This window comes from Quercus robur, chromosome 8, assembly GCF_932294415.1.
Source record: "Quercus robur chromosome 8, dhQueRobu3.1, whole genome shotgun sequence".
Classification (NCBI taxonomy): Eukaryota; Viridiplantae; Streptophyta; class Magnoliopsida; order Fagales; family Fagaceae; genus Quercus; species Quercus robur.
In genome coordinates this window covers 48,170,164-48,185,507 of record NC_065541.1, presented here as the reverse complement: position 1 = coordinate 48,185,507, position 15,344 = coordinate 48,170,164, and the positions used below count along the sequence as shown (strand labels likewise).

Here is a 15,344-nt window from a genome sequence, read left to right as displayed (position 1 = left end):
AAAGTGCGCATTCGGTGTAACGGCAGGCAAATTCCTAGGATTCATGGTATCTCAAAGGGGGATTGAAGCTAACCCGGACAAAATCCGAGCCATAATGGAGATGGCCCCCCCAAGAAACGTGAAGGAAGTACAAAGCCTTAACGGCAAGGTAGCGGCATTGAATAGATTCATGTCGAGAGCGACGGACAAGTGTTTACCCTTCTTTCGAACATTGAAAAAGTCATTCGAGTGGACGGACGAGTGTCAGCGAGCCTTCGAGGAGTTAAAAACCTATCTATCTTCACCACCTCTACTGAGCCCCTCGCAACCAGGTGAAGAACTTTTCCTCTATTTGGCTGTCTCCCCGGTGGCCGTCAGCGCGGCCTTAATCAGAGAAGAGGACAGGGCACAGAAGCTCGTGTACTACGCCAGCCGGGCGCTCCGCGGTGCCGAAGAAAGATACTAACCTATGGAGAAACTCGCTTTTGCATTGGTCACGGCGGCTCGCAAGCTCAAGCCCTAATTTCAAGCCCATACCGTGAACGTAATGACCGACAAGCCCTTGCGAAGGGCACTGAGTAATCCTGAAGCCGCGGGTCGACTGACGCTGTGGGCAATAGAATTGAGTGAGTTTGATATCAAGTACCGTCCACGTGTGGCCATTAAAGGACAAGCTGTAGCCGACTTCATAGCAGAGTTTACGCGTGACGATGACAAGGGGGCAGAAGAACCCCCCCAGTGGAACATCTACACCGACGGATCATCCAATCGGCGAGTTGGAGGAGCCGGCATAGTATTGCTGTCACCTGAAGGAGACAAGATTGAATGTATGGTCCGTCTCGACTTCCCCATTACCAACAATGAAGCAGAATACGAAGTGGTGGCGGCAGGACTCGACCTAGTTAAAGCCGCCGGAGCTGAAAGTGTGGTCGTGTATTGCGACTCTCAAGTCGTGACCAATCAAGTAAACGGAGATTATGAATGCAAGGGGGAAAGGTTGAAGAGATATCTTGATCAAGTAAGGGCGAGAGTCGACGGGCTAAAAGCAATGGTCGTCCAGATCCCCAGGGGAGAAAATGAGCTCGCCGATCGGCTAGCCAAAGCCGCTTCAGCAGAACATATGATGACACCGGGTAATGTACTTTCCTTTGTTCAAATCTTTCCACTAATAGACCCCGACAACGTGCAGGAGATACGTTCCGAAAGAAACTGGACTACACAGATAATTTCATACTTAAAGGACGGGATACTGCCAGAAGAGAAGGAGGCAGCGAGAAAACTAAAAGTCCAAGCGGCAAGGTTCGTCTTGATAAAAGACATTCTTTACAAGAGAGGTTTCTCCCGTCCTTATCTAAGATGTCTCGGGGTTGAAGAGGCAGACTACGTAATGAGGGAAGTACACGAAGGAATATGCGGGAACCATTCCGGATCGCGGTCGTTAGTGCACAAACTGGTACGAGCTGGGTATTACTGGCCAACCATGCAGAAGGATGCCGAGTCTTACGTTAAAAGCTGCGACAAATGCCAAAGGTTCAGCAATTTCATCGGACAACCAGCTGAGGAGCTAACCCCTATAACGGCTCCATGGCCGTTCGCTCAGTGGGGACTAGATATCATGGGACCTTTCCCAACGGCGGTAAGGCAGCTGAAGTTCTTGGTAGTGGGTATTGACTACTTCACAAAATGGGTAGAGGCGGAAGCCTTGGCCACCATTACAGAAAAGAACATTAGAAGTTTTGTCTGGCGGTGCATCGTATGCAGGTTCGGTATTCCTAGAGTTCTTGTCTCAGATAACGGGAGGCAGTTCGATAACGGCCACTTCCGGGATTTCTGCACACAGCTAGGAATAAAAAACCACTACTCATCACCCGCCCATCCTCAGGCTAATGGCCAGGTTGAAGTCACGAACCGATCCCTGTTAAAAATTATCAAGACTCGGCTCGAGGGGGCAAAGGGCATATGGCCCAAAGAATTGCCGAGCATACTATGGGCATACAGGACAACGGCGAGGACTCCGACAGGAGAGACGCCATTTCGACTGACATACGGGAGCGAGGCGGTCATCCCAGCAGAAGTTGGACTCACGAGTTACAGGGTTCACAACCATGACGAAAGCAGGAATGACGAATCCATGAGGCTACAGCTGGACCTGATAGATGAGGTTAGGTCGGCGGCGGAGCAAAGGATCGCTAGATACAAGGATCGCATGTCCAGACATTACAACACCCGGGTCCGACACAGAAACTTCCAAGTAGGAGACCTCGTACTCAGGAAGGTCATGGGTGCAACTAAAGACCCTGCACAGGGAAAACTCGGCCCCAACTGGGAAGGACCTTATAGAGTTGCGTCATGGAAGAGGAAAGGAACATACCACCTGGAGACAACAGATGGAGAGAAGCTACCGCATCCATGGAATGCCGAGCATTTGAGGAAATACTACCAGTAGTAGTGACACGACAACCAGTTTTTGTTTAAGCTTTTTATAAGTTTCTCTTTTAACTGTCTTTTTTGCTACAATCTTGTCGTGCCCTTTTTAAGCCCAAAGGGGGCAGGCACTTTTTCCTTTACGCATTTCTATAATCTGATATTACTTTGATCTTCTACTTGGATGTCATTATAATTGTCTACAAAATTAACGGAAACTAAATAAAGTCCACAAGATGGACGGATACAAATGCAGTCCACAAGATGGACGGATCATCCTACGGGGATGATAACATCCTACAGGAATGATCATTCAAGTCCACAAGATGGACGGATACAAATGCAGTCCACAAGATGGACGGATCGCCCTACAAGGACGATCACCCTCAGTCCACAAAATTGACGGACACAAAATGTCCACAAGATGGACGGATCATCCTACGGGGGTGATATCACCCTACAAGGACGATCACTGTCAGTCCATAAAATGGACAGACAAAATAAAGTCCACAAGATGGACGGATCATCCCACAAGGATAATAGCCAAAGTCCACAAGATGGACGGACCATCCTACAGGGATGACATCATCCTACAGGAATGATAATTCAAGTCCACAAGGTGGACGGATACAATCGAAAGTCCACAAGACGGACGGATCGTCCTACAAGGACGATCACTGTAAGTCCTTAAATGGACGGACATAAAATAAAGTCCACAAGTCCGACGGGCCATCCTACAGGGATGATGACTCAAGTCCACAAGGTGGACGGACCACTGACTACGTTAAAATTTTTTACAAGTCCATTAAATAGGCGGTACATTTAAAAGTGATATACAACGCCACAAAGTGGACGGATCCTCATAATAAACCTCTAAAAATAGACGGAGAAGGAAAATCCTCACGGATGTAAATGCTCAATCAACACAAAATAATAAGTCTGCAATGTGGACGGAGTATCACGGATAAACAAAATATTCTCATAAAAATCCTTCCTCAAGAAGGTGGACGGACTTTTAAACAAGTTCCAAACAATGATAGAAAGCATATGAACATTAAGCCAAAAGCCCAGAAGGCAAGTGTTTAATACAATTAAAGAGGACGGATTGTTCTGAAATGTAAATTAAAAAAAAAAAAAAAAAGAAAGAAAGAGAAAGGACGGATTGTTCTCAAAATAAATTACATAGAAATTAATCTTTCTTTGGATCAGCGACTTGGACATCCTTCGACGGGACGGATTCTCCGTCTCCTTGAACAGCGTCTTCGCCAAAAAGGTCCTCCGTATTTTCGGAGGCGACGGGGAGGGCAGAAGTCTGGCCTTGGTCCTCAAGTTTGACCATTGACAAATCCAGCTCTGGGTAGGCCTTCTTGACCTAACGGAGAGAATCATCGAAGCCTTGAAGGAAAGACTCCGACAGCTCGCCCAAACAGGACTCTGAGTCGCGGTACTCCTTGATGGCTACCTCTCTCACATGGCGGATCTCTTCCTTGAGTTCTTTAATCTCCGCCTCCTTTTTCTCTATGACCGTCAACGCAGCGACCGTCTTCTCCTCCAGCTCTTTCCTTGCCTTCTCAGAAAGCTCCAGCTTCTTCTCCATATTGGACCTCCATTTATGGAGTTGACCAAGCTCTTCCTCCGTCTGCTCCGCCTTTGCGCGCACCCGGTCCAAGGTACTCTCACGATTGAGACAACGGTCCAGTAATCCCTTCATCATGACCAAGGACTGCAAACAAGAAAAGAGCCCGTCACATAATGTAAATAACAACGAAAAAGAAAAACAAACATATTTGACGGACATAACCAACCTGAGCAACGGCAAAGAGGCCCGTCTCCCCCATGGCCTCCGTCGAGTGGTTTCCAAGATCTTCATAGTCTTCCGCCGTGATGATAGACGACAGCTTCTTCAACGCATACTTGGAGTCGTCGCGGAGAAGGGAAGGAGGTCTCTCTTGCTTACTGTCTGGGGTCGTCATCAATCCTTTTCCCGTCCCCTGCTTAGCTGGGGTGACGGTCTTGTTACCCTCAGCCATTAAACCAACCACAGGTTCAAGAGAGACCTTTGGTTGCTTAAATGGACGGTCGGATTTTGATGTCGGTTTCCTCTTCGGGGCTGAAGCTGACACCCTAGGTACCACCTCGCCGGATTCCCTCTTCTTGACGGCTTGAGACTTAATTAAAGCTCTCCTTTTTGCGTCTTCCATCTCTGCAAATAATGACGGATGAAATTAAAACTAAGTAAAGTCAATTAAATGGCAAAGTAAAGTCGACGGGCTTACGTCTATGAACTCGCTCGTCGTATCTAATTGCCTTTTGGGTGGGCTCAGGACCGTCGCAGTACCAATGTATGGTCTTCGGGTTCACCAACTTAGCCCAAGTCCTTTCCTCCGGCGTAGTTTTTCTGCAAATCTTTTCAAGGAAACTAAATTCCTCAAGGCTGACTTGTGGGCGCCGTCTACCTGCAGAGAAAGACAATCAAGATATACACATAAAAATGGACGGATACGAAAAGCATTACAAAATTAAGACGGGTGCATACACGATTGATTTATCACTGCCCAGGTTGTGTCGACGGGCATGTACTCCGTCTCCCCTAGACGGCTCATCCATCTGTCACCCTCCAGGAAGAAGTAGCGACTCTTCCAGTCTCTATTTGAGTCTGGGGTCTCAAAGATCACCTTCAACAAGGGGCTCCGACTAGCAAAACTATACATCCCCCTTGATCCGGAAATCTCGTCTGGACGGTAACAGTGAAGAAATTCACGGACCGTCAGTCTCCTTTCCCCATCCGACATTGCACCGTACAGAATCTCCATGGCTATGAAGACCCTCCAGGCATTAGGTGATATCTGGGTGACGGACAACCCCAGATAGTGCAAAAGCTCCCTATGAAGTGTAGAAAGCGGGAATCGGAGTCCAGCCTTCAACGCTTGCTCGTACACTCCGACACCGTCTACCCCTTCATAGTAACACTTCTCCGACACATATGGTAGACGGATGGAAACGTAGTCCGGGATTTGGAAGTTGGTTCTGAAAGTGCTGAAATGTTTCTCCCTGATGACGGATGTAAACCTATGCACTGTCCACTCTAGCAACATGATGAACTGCCTTAGTCCATCAGCACCTACAACGGACTCCAGTGCTTGATCCCCGTCGTCATCAGAACCCTCTATTTCAACTATCTCCACATCCTCATTTGTTGAGGATGAAGAAGAGGCAGACGGACTCCTATCTTCGCCGGGGCTCTCTTGGTCTTTATGACCGGACGGGTATACATCCTCGTATTCCGTCCCATCACGAACCACCGACTAGTTACTTGACGCACTAGACATTTCCTACAATTGACGACAAAACCTAAGACCGACGGGTTTGAAAGTATTGACGGGTATGGAAAGCCTAACAACAATGCATGGACGGAAATGTAACTTGATTATAGTATTAGAAGTACTTACCACACTTAGCAGAGGAGAGGTGACGGTTGGTGTAATCAGTAGATGCTCGTCCTCGACGGATTGCTCTGACAAGGTTGACGGCTTCGCTCTGACAAACGATTTCTGATTGAAAATTGAAAAAATGAGAGAGTGAGGCGCCTTATATATATAGGAGATGCACGGAAGACGAAGCGACGCTTCGATCCTATACAACGGCCATTCAGAGAATGACACGTGGCATGCTTAATAAATGCTGACAACCTGTCAGTACGCACCAACAGATTTATACCCATCATGTAACCGTCAACTTGATGAATCTTCCTCTGACGGGTTGATCCATCTGGAACCGTCATCCTATCTTGCATAAATCCATCAACCAGTTGTGACTAAACTTGAAACCTTCTCTTGTCCCGCTGATTTCACTCCGTCATAAAATACCCGTCATACCCATACGTTAGAATCGTCACCCCATTGATCCTTTGACCTAAAAGGTGACGGACCATTGGGGTGAAAGGGGAAACTGAAGATGGTAAAATGTAGAGCCTGATGGGCCTACCTTAATGGGCCTGACGGATCGGAATTGCTGGGCCTGTATAAAGATGATCCCCTGCACTTTGAAGGCCCATTGCTGACAGACGTAGTAAGGGCCCATGGTCCGAAGTCCATATCGCCTAGAAAAGCCCTAAGATCCAAAAATGGAAATCCTTGCTCACCACGCTCAGAGGAATTTGTATTATAGTCCCACATGGAAAAGATTTGGAAACCAAGAAGAAAAGTCAACCCTTTATCACTATAAAAGGCCTAACACCCTCAGAAATCGAGGTACGCTTTAATTGACCCTCTCTAACGCTCTAAGTAAAACTGAAGAATTCTAACTTGACCGTCGGAGAGCTTTTGGCCGGCACCACACCGGTGCTCTCTGAAGGACTTCTTTCGATTGCTTCTGTCGTGCAGGTTCGCTTCGAGTCGCGAGTACGGTGTGACCCATTGGTGACAATTTTCGACGTCATCAACAAGTGTTATCAATTGATTATCCTTTGCAAATGTATCAGGGATGGCACCGTGGAAGTTGTTCATTCGCAAATCCATCACTAAGATAGATTCTGATAGTTTTTAGACCCCTTAAAAACACAATTGGATTAACCTAGGTAATTAGCTAAGTTGTTACTTAGTCCAATTTAACAAATCTAGGTTATCACAATCACAACAATCATATCATGCAAAGCAGCGGAAGGATAAATAACACAAAGATATGATCACCCAGGAAACCAAACTGGTAAAAACCTAGGGAGGATTTAATTTAGCTATCCTCAAGGTAAACCTGAATCCACTATCTTGAAAGAATCGAAGTTCATACAATAAGACTTACAAGCCCCCACGCTTGACTTCTTATTGCTACCCACCAGTAGAACTTACTAACACGACCACATGTAAGCTCCGAATCCACGGACTCCTTCTTTCTTGGATTCTCCAGTAAGTACAAGCACACCCGCTTGTATTTCTTTAAGTTCTTATGGCAACAACTGAATGATCATCAAGCTCTTGAACTAATCTCCTTCTTGATAATCTTAAGCTTGTGTAAAAGAAAGCTCCTTACAGATCTCACAAGAGATTTACACAAACAGCAATATGAGCAACACTAAAACATGGCTAGGGTTTTCCTTTTATACCTAGGACAAATTAGAAAACTCTAAATGTTTTAAAAAAATTAGGGTTGAGTTGGAATTTTGCAGAAAAACGCCTTTGACCCGATTTTCGATTGATCGAGCCTAAGTTTCGATCAATCGAACCAGGCCGAGAAGCATAAATAAATCCTGCAACAGCTTAATCCAACTTTACATAAAAGAACCAACTTTGAGTAAGTCTAAACACGACTAATCATATTGTTTTGATCATGGTTTGCCAACAATACACATTAGAGTTCTAAATACATAAAATCCTAAATCTTTAGAACCTAACAGATTCACTAATATTTCCCAAACATTGTGGAAGCGTACCACTCAAACTATTATGAGAGCTATCAAATAATCTAAGGGAACTTATATTGCAAATCATAGATGGGTTATTGCTAGTCAAACTATTGTTTGAGATAAAAAGGATCTCTGTAGAGAAAGGTGGAATAGGAAACTTTCCTTGCAGCAGATTGGCATGAAGGTCAAGATATATTAGATTCTTCTATGGAATTCTATCTATACTTGATAAAAAGTTATGAGTAGATTTAGGTAACTCAAATTCTCTCCAATTTCAAACATCCATTCTGGAATTCGACTATAGATCCTATTATTAGATAGGTTTAAGTAATCTAATTTTTTTGACAATGTTAAGAAATTTTGGAATTCAATTATGTTACGAGAAACTAGTTTCACGTACTGAAGAGCGGGGAAGGAATATGTAACACCCCGACCCAATTTTATAGTTAACATATGTGTTCAAGTGATTAATTATTATCTTGAGTCACTTACTTCCTAAAATTAATATAAGAGTATTTAATAAGCCTATTATTTTATTATGCCATTGAATAAGAATTGTAAAGATTATAAATAATTAAATGACTATTTGTGTCATATATATATATACTAAGTATGTACAAAATTATATTAAGTGGTTTGAGTTATTAGATACATAATTGGTGTTTTAATTAAGCATGATGCATGGGATGTTATAGTTGTAATTCCACCCACACGTGCAACCAATTGAAATTCAACACATGTAAGGCCAAAGTATCATGCATGTTGACTTCTTAAGACCCAAAGACCAACACTTGGCCGGCCATGCAACAAAAAAATCTTCATCTCGATTCTTCTTTGACTTTTCAAAACAACTAGAACTTCCATGAAACTCTTTTGCTCTCATTTTCCATGGGTACACACACAAATCAGAATTTCTCACTCACTTTACTCTCTTTTCTCTTAAGGTTAGAGTTAGAAACTCTCTTGAGTCCACGGGTTCACATGCCAAAAAAAGATAAAACTCAATCTCATTTCTTCTTCATATTCTCTCAAAGAAACTAGAAAACTCAAAGAAAACTCTCTCAAGCTCTCTACCTCTCATATTTTCGGGTCCAGCTACTAGGAAAGGGAAATCCTTTCATGCAAGAGTGATTCTATTCCTAATTTCACCCCTCAAGAACCAGAAACTTGGTAAGGGTTTTAGCTACTCTCATCTTAGAATCCATGATTTTTTCAAGGAATTTTAGTAATGGTATTTGTGGTTTGTAAAATTAGGAAACTTGTAAGTCTATATATATATATATATATATATATATAGTGTTTTAAGAAGCTTTGAAGCTGTGTTGGTGATTTTTTGAAGGTAGATTAGGGGTTTTACTAGATAATGATTGTATATAATTAAGGAAGTAAGAAAAAGTTAGGATGAGTACTTTTGATGTTACTGATGAGATTTTTGTTGTATTTAATTTTGCTATAAATGGTTAAATGACTATATATAAGTGTTTTCTAACATGTTTAATGAGTGTATAAAAATCCCCATATGATAATAAGACTATTTGCAATCATTTTATGATTTTACAAGAAAATGTTTCAGAGCTACCTCTGTAACAGATTCTGTGTTTACGCATGATAAATTATGTATTAAATTTTATACAGTGAATTTGGATTCTAGGAATATTTCCTATGAAATGTAAGACACATATGGTTGTAATGAAAGTGGTCTCACAGAATTTGGATTAATATAAAAATAATGGTTTAATTTCTAAATTGCATGAAATTTTGTCAGGACAGATTTGAGTATGCTGTATTGTATGATTTTTAGTAAATTATGCTTTTATGCTTTGACTCCGAAATTAATATGCTATTTACTAGACATCCAGAGGAGTTTCTCTGTAAAATTTCATAAAGTTTGGATGTGAATTGGTAGTCCATTTTTATTTTATAAGTGAAGTATATGCTGTTGGAATAAAACAGTGAACAGTAAGGGACATGCCTAACTTTGAGGATTTAATTCTAAAGTTATGGTGAATGTTTTGAGCTATAATTTAATATGCTTATCATTTAGTATGTCTAGATCATAGTTAAATTTTGTATAATTTGGTTCAAGGTTTAGTACTCAAGGGAGGGGATCTAAACCATTCAACTATTATTTTTATGAAGCTATTTTGTTCATGTTGTATGTTGCCTTGGGTCAGTTCACGCATGCACCCTTACTTCCAAATTCAAAGCACCTTTTGAAATGAAGTTGAATCCTCTAGAGATATGATATAAGTATGAGAATGTTGGTTTCTTTAGGATTTAGTACATCATATTGTTTGATGAATGTATTTTTTGTTTGTGGGAACCTTGTTGAGGTGGGATTAGGATTTCATTGATTCTAAGAGATAGACTTTGAGATGAATGTGAAAGTTTATGATAAGGAATAATTGATAATAATAAGTTTTGATATTTGGTTTAGGTGTTACCAGCCCCACGTCTAAGCCCCTTTGATTTTAGGCTTTTAATTCCTCTGCTTTCAAGTAAGGGATAAGTTATATGGGCATTTGGTAAGTCATGAGATTATTTTAAATTATATTATGCATTAAAATATTTTTTATTAGAGATATGACATATAATCATATTTCAGACAAAGGTATGTTCGTGAGTTCTCAAAACCTTATATATATGATTTAAGCATATTGATGTTATTACTAATTCCACGAGCATGATGTTTAAAAAAAACAATGGAAATGCTTTTATTATGACAAATTATGCAAACTATAAACTATGAATTTCAGTATGATGTATAAGTATGAAATGTTTTCGGGTTATGTCCTCTGATGATCTGAACTTTGCCAGTAGGGGTTTAATTACTGGTTTTCCATAAAAAAATATTATATGATTGGCCATTAAAAGTGGGACTGGCTCTACTGTACCCGTCCTTGTTGGTTACAGCCAACTTGTGGAGGAAGTCAACCAACCCCCATGGTTAAAGATATGTATTATGATATGATCCCGGGAATACCTAGCATTGTGGGGAATGATGAATGTCTGGCACAGTGGTGCTAGAAGCCTCCCAAATAAGTACAGACTTATCAAATATAGACTAACAAATAAGTTATTTATGAACAGCCATATTATGTTATTAATCATGAGAGAATGATTTTGTTTAAATGCATTATGAAAAGTTAAAAGCTCTTATGAAAAGAAGAAGTTTATGATGAAAAGAAAAGTTGTTCTTTAAAGATAAGAGTTTCTGAAGTTTTGTTATGCTTTAAAGATAAAACTTTTGATGAAAGTACAAGTTTATGTTAAAAAGTTATAAGATATCCGTTATTTATGAAACGTTAAGTTTTATGACTATGAAAGCTATAATATTTTACGAGAAGAAGTTTTGAAGAAAAGTTTTGTTATTCTTTAAGATGTTTATAGTTTAAGACAAAGTTACCAATTTTTTTATTTAAGTTAAAATGATTACTTTGTAGTGAGAATATATATATATATATATATATGTATGTATGTATGTATGTATGTATGTATATGATTTTAAATAATCAATATTATATTTGGTGACTTTGTAAGAAATGAAAGAAGTTCAATCCGAAAGGTTTTGGTAATATAATTTTGATAAGAAAAAGGAGAATAATTATTTATTTATGAAAAGCATATAAGTTATTATTATGAATAGTATAAAATATTATGTATGAAAATATGTTCTCCTATCTGAATATTCATAGAATGAAATGATTTGATTCATATGCATCCTTATTAAATTCTCATGTATCTTACCTTTACTGAGCTGTGTAGCTCACCCCTTCCACTCTTTCAGTCAACAAGTTTTATTTTGGAACAGAGAGAGCCTTAGTCGAGTTTTAGAAGGAGTTGATTTTAGTTTTATATGTATAGATCCTAAATTAGCAATTTGATATTTAGATTGGTAGTATGGTGTATTTTAGGATCTAATGAAAGTTGTCTACCTTAAAGTATTAAGAGATGTATTATGTGAAAGTGTGGATATGGAATGATTGGTGGATTATGTTATTCTTTGAGTATAGTGTAGATGCTCTGAATATTAAGTGAAAAGTTTTATCGAAAAGTAAAGAAACAAGAATGAAAAGAAAGAGGAAAGTTTTGTTAAAAGTTTTAGTTGGTTCTTGTTAATACCAGGTTTAGGCTTGATATTAACATCGGTTATGGTCACAAATCCGGGTATCAGGTTTGGGGCGTGACAGAATAATTAAGCTTACTTTTGATGCTCAAATATAAACTATTATATGACAGATCAAGATCTTGTAGATATTTGAGCTTTGTGAGATTATCAAAATCCACAATGCCACTCAAATTATTTGATGAAATATCAAGATCTATATAAGATTAGCAAGATTGGAGATTGATTTTGGAATTGAGCCATATAGCTTGTTATTTTCCACTCTAAGAATCTGCAGTGAATTGCTACGATGGAATTCACCAATTTGACTAGTCAGTTGGTTGTTAGACAAGTCAACTTCAATGAGTTTTGTGAAGTTGGTAAAAAAATTGGGAATTTTACCTTCAAAGTTGTTGTTACTTAGGTCAATGGATCTGAGATCTTTTAGGAATGAAAGTGACGATGGAATATGACCAATGAAGTTGTTAGATTTGAGGAAAATTTCAGTAACTTTCGTGAGGTTCCCAAGTGATGCGGGTATCAATCCTGCAAAATTGCAATTTTATGAGATCAAAAAAGATTTCCAAGGAATATGCATTACCAAATCAAAATGATGATGGGATTTTACCAGTGAGTTGGTTGAATTGTAGAGCCAAGTAAGAGAGCTCCTTGAGTTTTGAAAGTAATGACGGTATCTCACCACTGAAATCGTTATTTGACAAATCTAAATGAGTGAGTTGTGTAAGGTTACCAAGCGATATAGGAACTGACCCGGTAAAACTGCATTCATTCAATCCCAAATTCCTTAAGAATTTTAGATTGCCAATTGATTTCGGTAATTCTCCTGAAAAAGTCATCGAAGAGACATCCAAGAATCTTAGGGGATTGGTCCAATTTGCCATTGGGAAAACCCCCATGAGTTCTCTATTTTCCTTTAGATTGAGCTCGCATAAGTTTGGAAGGTGGAAAATGTTATTTGACATCCTCCCACTCAATTGACAAGCTTCGAGAGTAAGGGATGTCAAAGAAGAAGACAAATTCATGAAAGAACTAACTGGAACAAGGGACATGTCAACTTCATGAAGTTGAAGTTCTCTTAACTTGGTCAAATTTTTGACAAGCCTCTTCATAAAAGATGCTTCAAGGTAAACGAATCCATTGTGAGAGAGATCTAGTGAGGTCAATTGGGAGAGGTGGGATAATTTAAGAGGGACTTGGCTAGAAAACTGAGAGCCTGAAAGGTTAAGATATCTCAACCTAGCAACTTGACCAAATCCAGATGAAATTGGCGAAAAAGAGAAGTCGTTGAAAGCAAGGTTGAGATGTTGCAAGTGAGGGAGAAGAAAGAGGCTAATGTTTGAAGGGATGGTGCCATAAAGCCAGCTACAACTAAGGTCAAGGCCAATCACGTCCCCCCTCACCCTATCACACGTAACCCCATCCCATGAGCAGCAATCAATGCCCACCTTCCAAGACTCCATCTTTCGATAAGAATTATCACACAAGAATGAAGCAGACTCTGAAAAAGAAAACAAATGCTTAAATTGGAGCAACGCAGAGCTCTGGACTTGGGAGCACAGTAGTGCTGAAGAAGAGGAGAAAGATGATGGTGATGATGAAGTAAGTTGAAAATGCAAGAGCAACAAGAGGAAAAAGAGTTGGGAGAGCCATATGAACCACCTCATCATTCCTAATGAGTTCTTAAGTACATACTTCGAGAGATGGGAGGTTAGTCTTTTATAGGAAGAATGTCATGGATTGATAATAACTACCTCATTTCTTGTTTACAGATCCAACGTGTTGTAGCTCATGACATTATCATTACAAATGCTTCTATGTGAAAATGGACCTTGTGATTTTGAAGACTAGACTCTGTATTTGCATTTGAGTGAGTCTTCTAATACCTCTGACACAAGAATCACGAGTACCAAAATTGAGAAAATAGGGCATGTAATTATAGGGCATGGACTTCGTTATGTAACAGTGTAACTTTTAAGTCTTTCTCTTTTGGACATTGATAACTAGTGATTAAGAAAGAAACAATTTTCTTGTATGATCTGTTTATTTTTTAAATTAATAAATTAGATACTCACCAAGAGTGAGTCTTAAACCCACGAGACGACTTATCTGCCATCATGCTTTAGAGCATTCCCAATAAACTTAACAAAAATTTCTAAATAAATTTTTACAAGAAAGTCATTTTCTATTCCATTTGATAAAAAATTCTAACTAAATTTTTGGTACTCTTCCAAACAAGCTCTCTATTTTTTTTTTTTTTTTCCTTTTATAACATCTAATCTATTTCATTTAAATACTTTTTATTTTATTTTATTCCCCAAGGTACTATTTTCCCTCCATCACTCCAACATTTCCTTCAGGTTCAAATAACAATCCCAACAACTCCACCACCTTCAATTTGCCAATACACAATACCCACCAACAAAACCCCTGACCGAGCACGCCCAGACCCAAGTCTAGGGGTGTGCAAAAAACCGATGAACCGAAAAAACCGCTTCAAACCGACCGAACCGATGCAAAAATTTCAGTTCGGTTTCGGTTCGGTTCGGTTTTATTATCTAAAAAACCGAAAATTTCGGTTCGGTCTTCGGTTGCAAATTCTAATGCACCGAACCGACCGAACCGAACCGAAATATATTAAATAATAATTTGTACAAATTATTTCAACTACGTTCCTAGTATCCTAATGGCAAGGACGCGCGTTAGTCTCTAGTCAGCCCAGGTTCGACCCTTACTAATAGCCTTTTTATTTTTCCTCTCCTTATTACCAAAACTACGTCGTTTTGGGGTTTGCTTTATAACCCTAATCCTATTTTCAGCATTTGTCTTTCACTTCAGTCTTCAACAGCAGCCGTTCTCTTCTCCCCTTTCCCTCTCCAGTCATTCTCTTCCTCCCCATCTCTCTCTTTCTGTCATAGGGTCATGCCTCCGTTTCTCTCTCTCTCTCCATCACGCCGCCGTTTCTCTCTCTCTATCACTCTGCTTCAGTACACTTCTTCGCCGGTACGCTGCTTCGCCGTTCTCTCCTTTTTTTTTTTTGGTTTTGTGTTTGCTACTTTGCTTGGTGCTTGGTGTTTGGGTGGTGAGAAAACGTGGGAAAGCAAAGGGATTTTCTGGGTTTGTTAATTTTTTCTGGGTTTGTTAATTTTTTTTTTCGGTTTGTTAATATTTTTTGGGTTTCTGGGTTTGTTAATTTTTTTTCTTTGTTTGCTTTCTTAGAAAATAAATAAGGAAACCGAAAAACCCACCGGTACGCTGCTTAGTCATTATTTTCTGGGTTTGTTTGCTTTCTTCGCCGGTACGCTGCTTCACCGTTCTCTCTCTCTTTTTTTTTTTTTTTTTTTTTGGTTTTGTGTTTGCTACTTTGCTTGGTGCTTGGTGTTTGGGTGGTGAGAAAACGTGGGAAAGCAAAGGGATTTT

General features: G+C 39.8%; 1 protein-coding gene across 1 annotated transcript; it reads right to left on the bottom strand.

The window, feature by feature from the left end:
• Positions 1-12,123: 12,123 nt before the first annotated feature.
• Positions 12,124-13,856, bottom strand: LOC126696399 (receptor-like protein 6). Its single transcript, XM_050393151.1, has 3 exons — positions 13,811-13,856; positions 12,535-13,425; positions 12,124-12,452 (listed from the first exon to the last, which is right to left on the bottom strand). Exons 1-3 carry the CDS (start codon positions 13,854-13,856, stop codon positions 12,124-12,126), a joined length of 1,266 nt encoding a protein of 421 aa, XP_050249108.1.
• Positions 13,857-15,344: the final 1,488 nt, after the last annotated feature.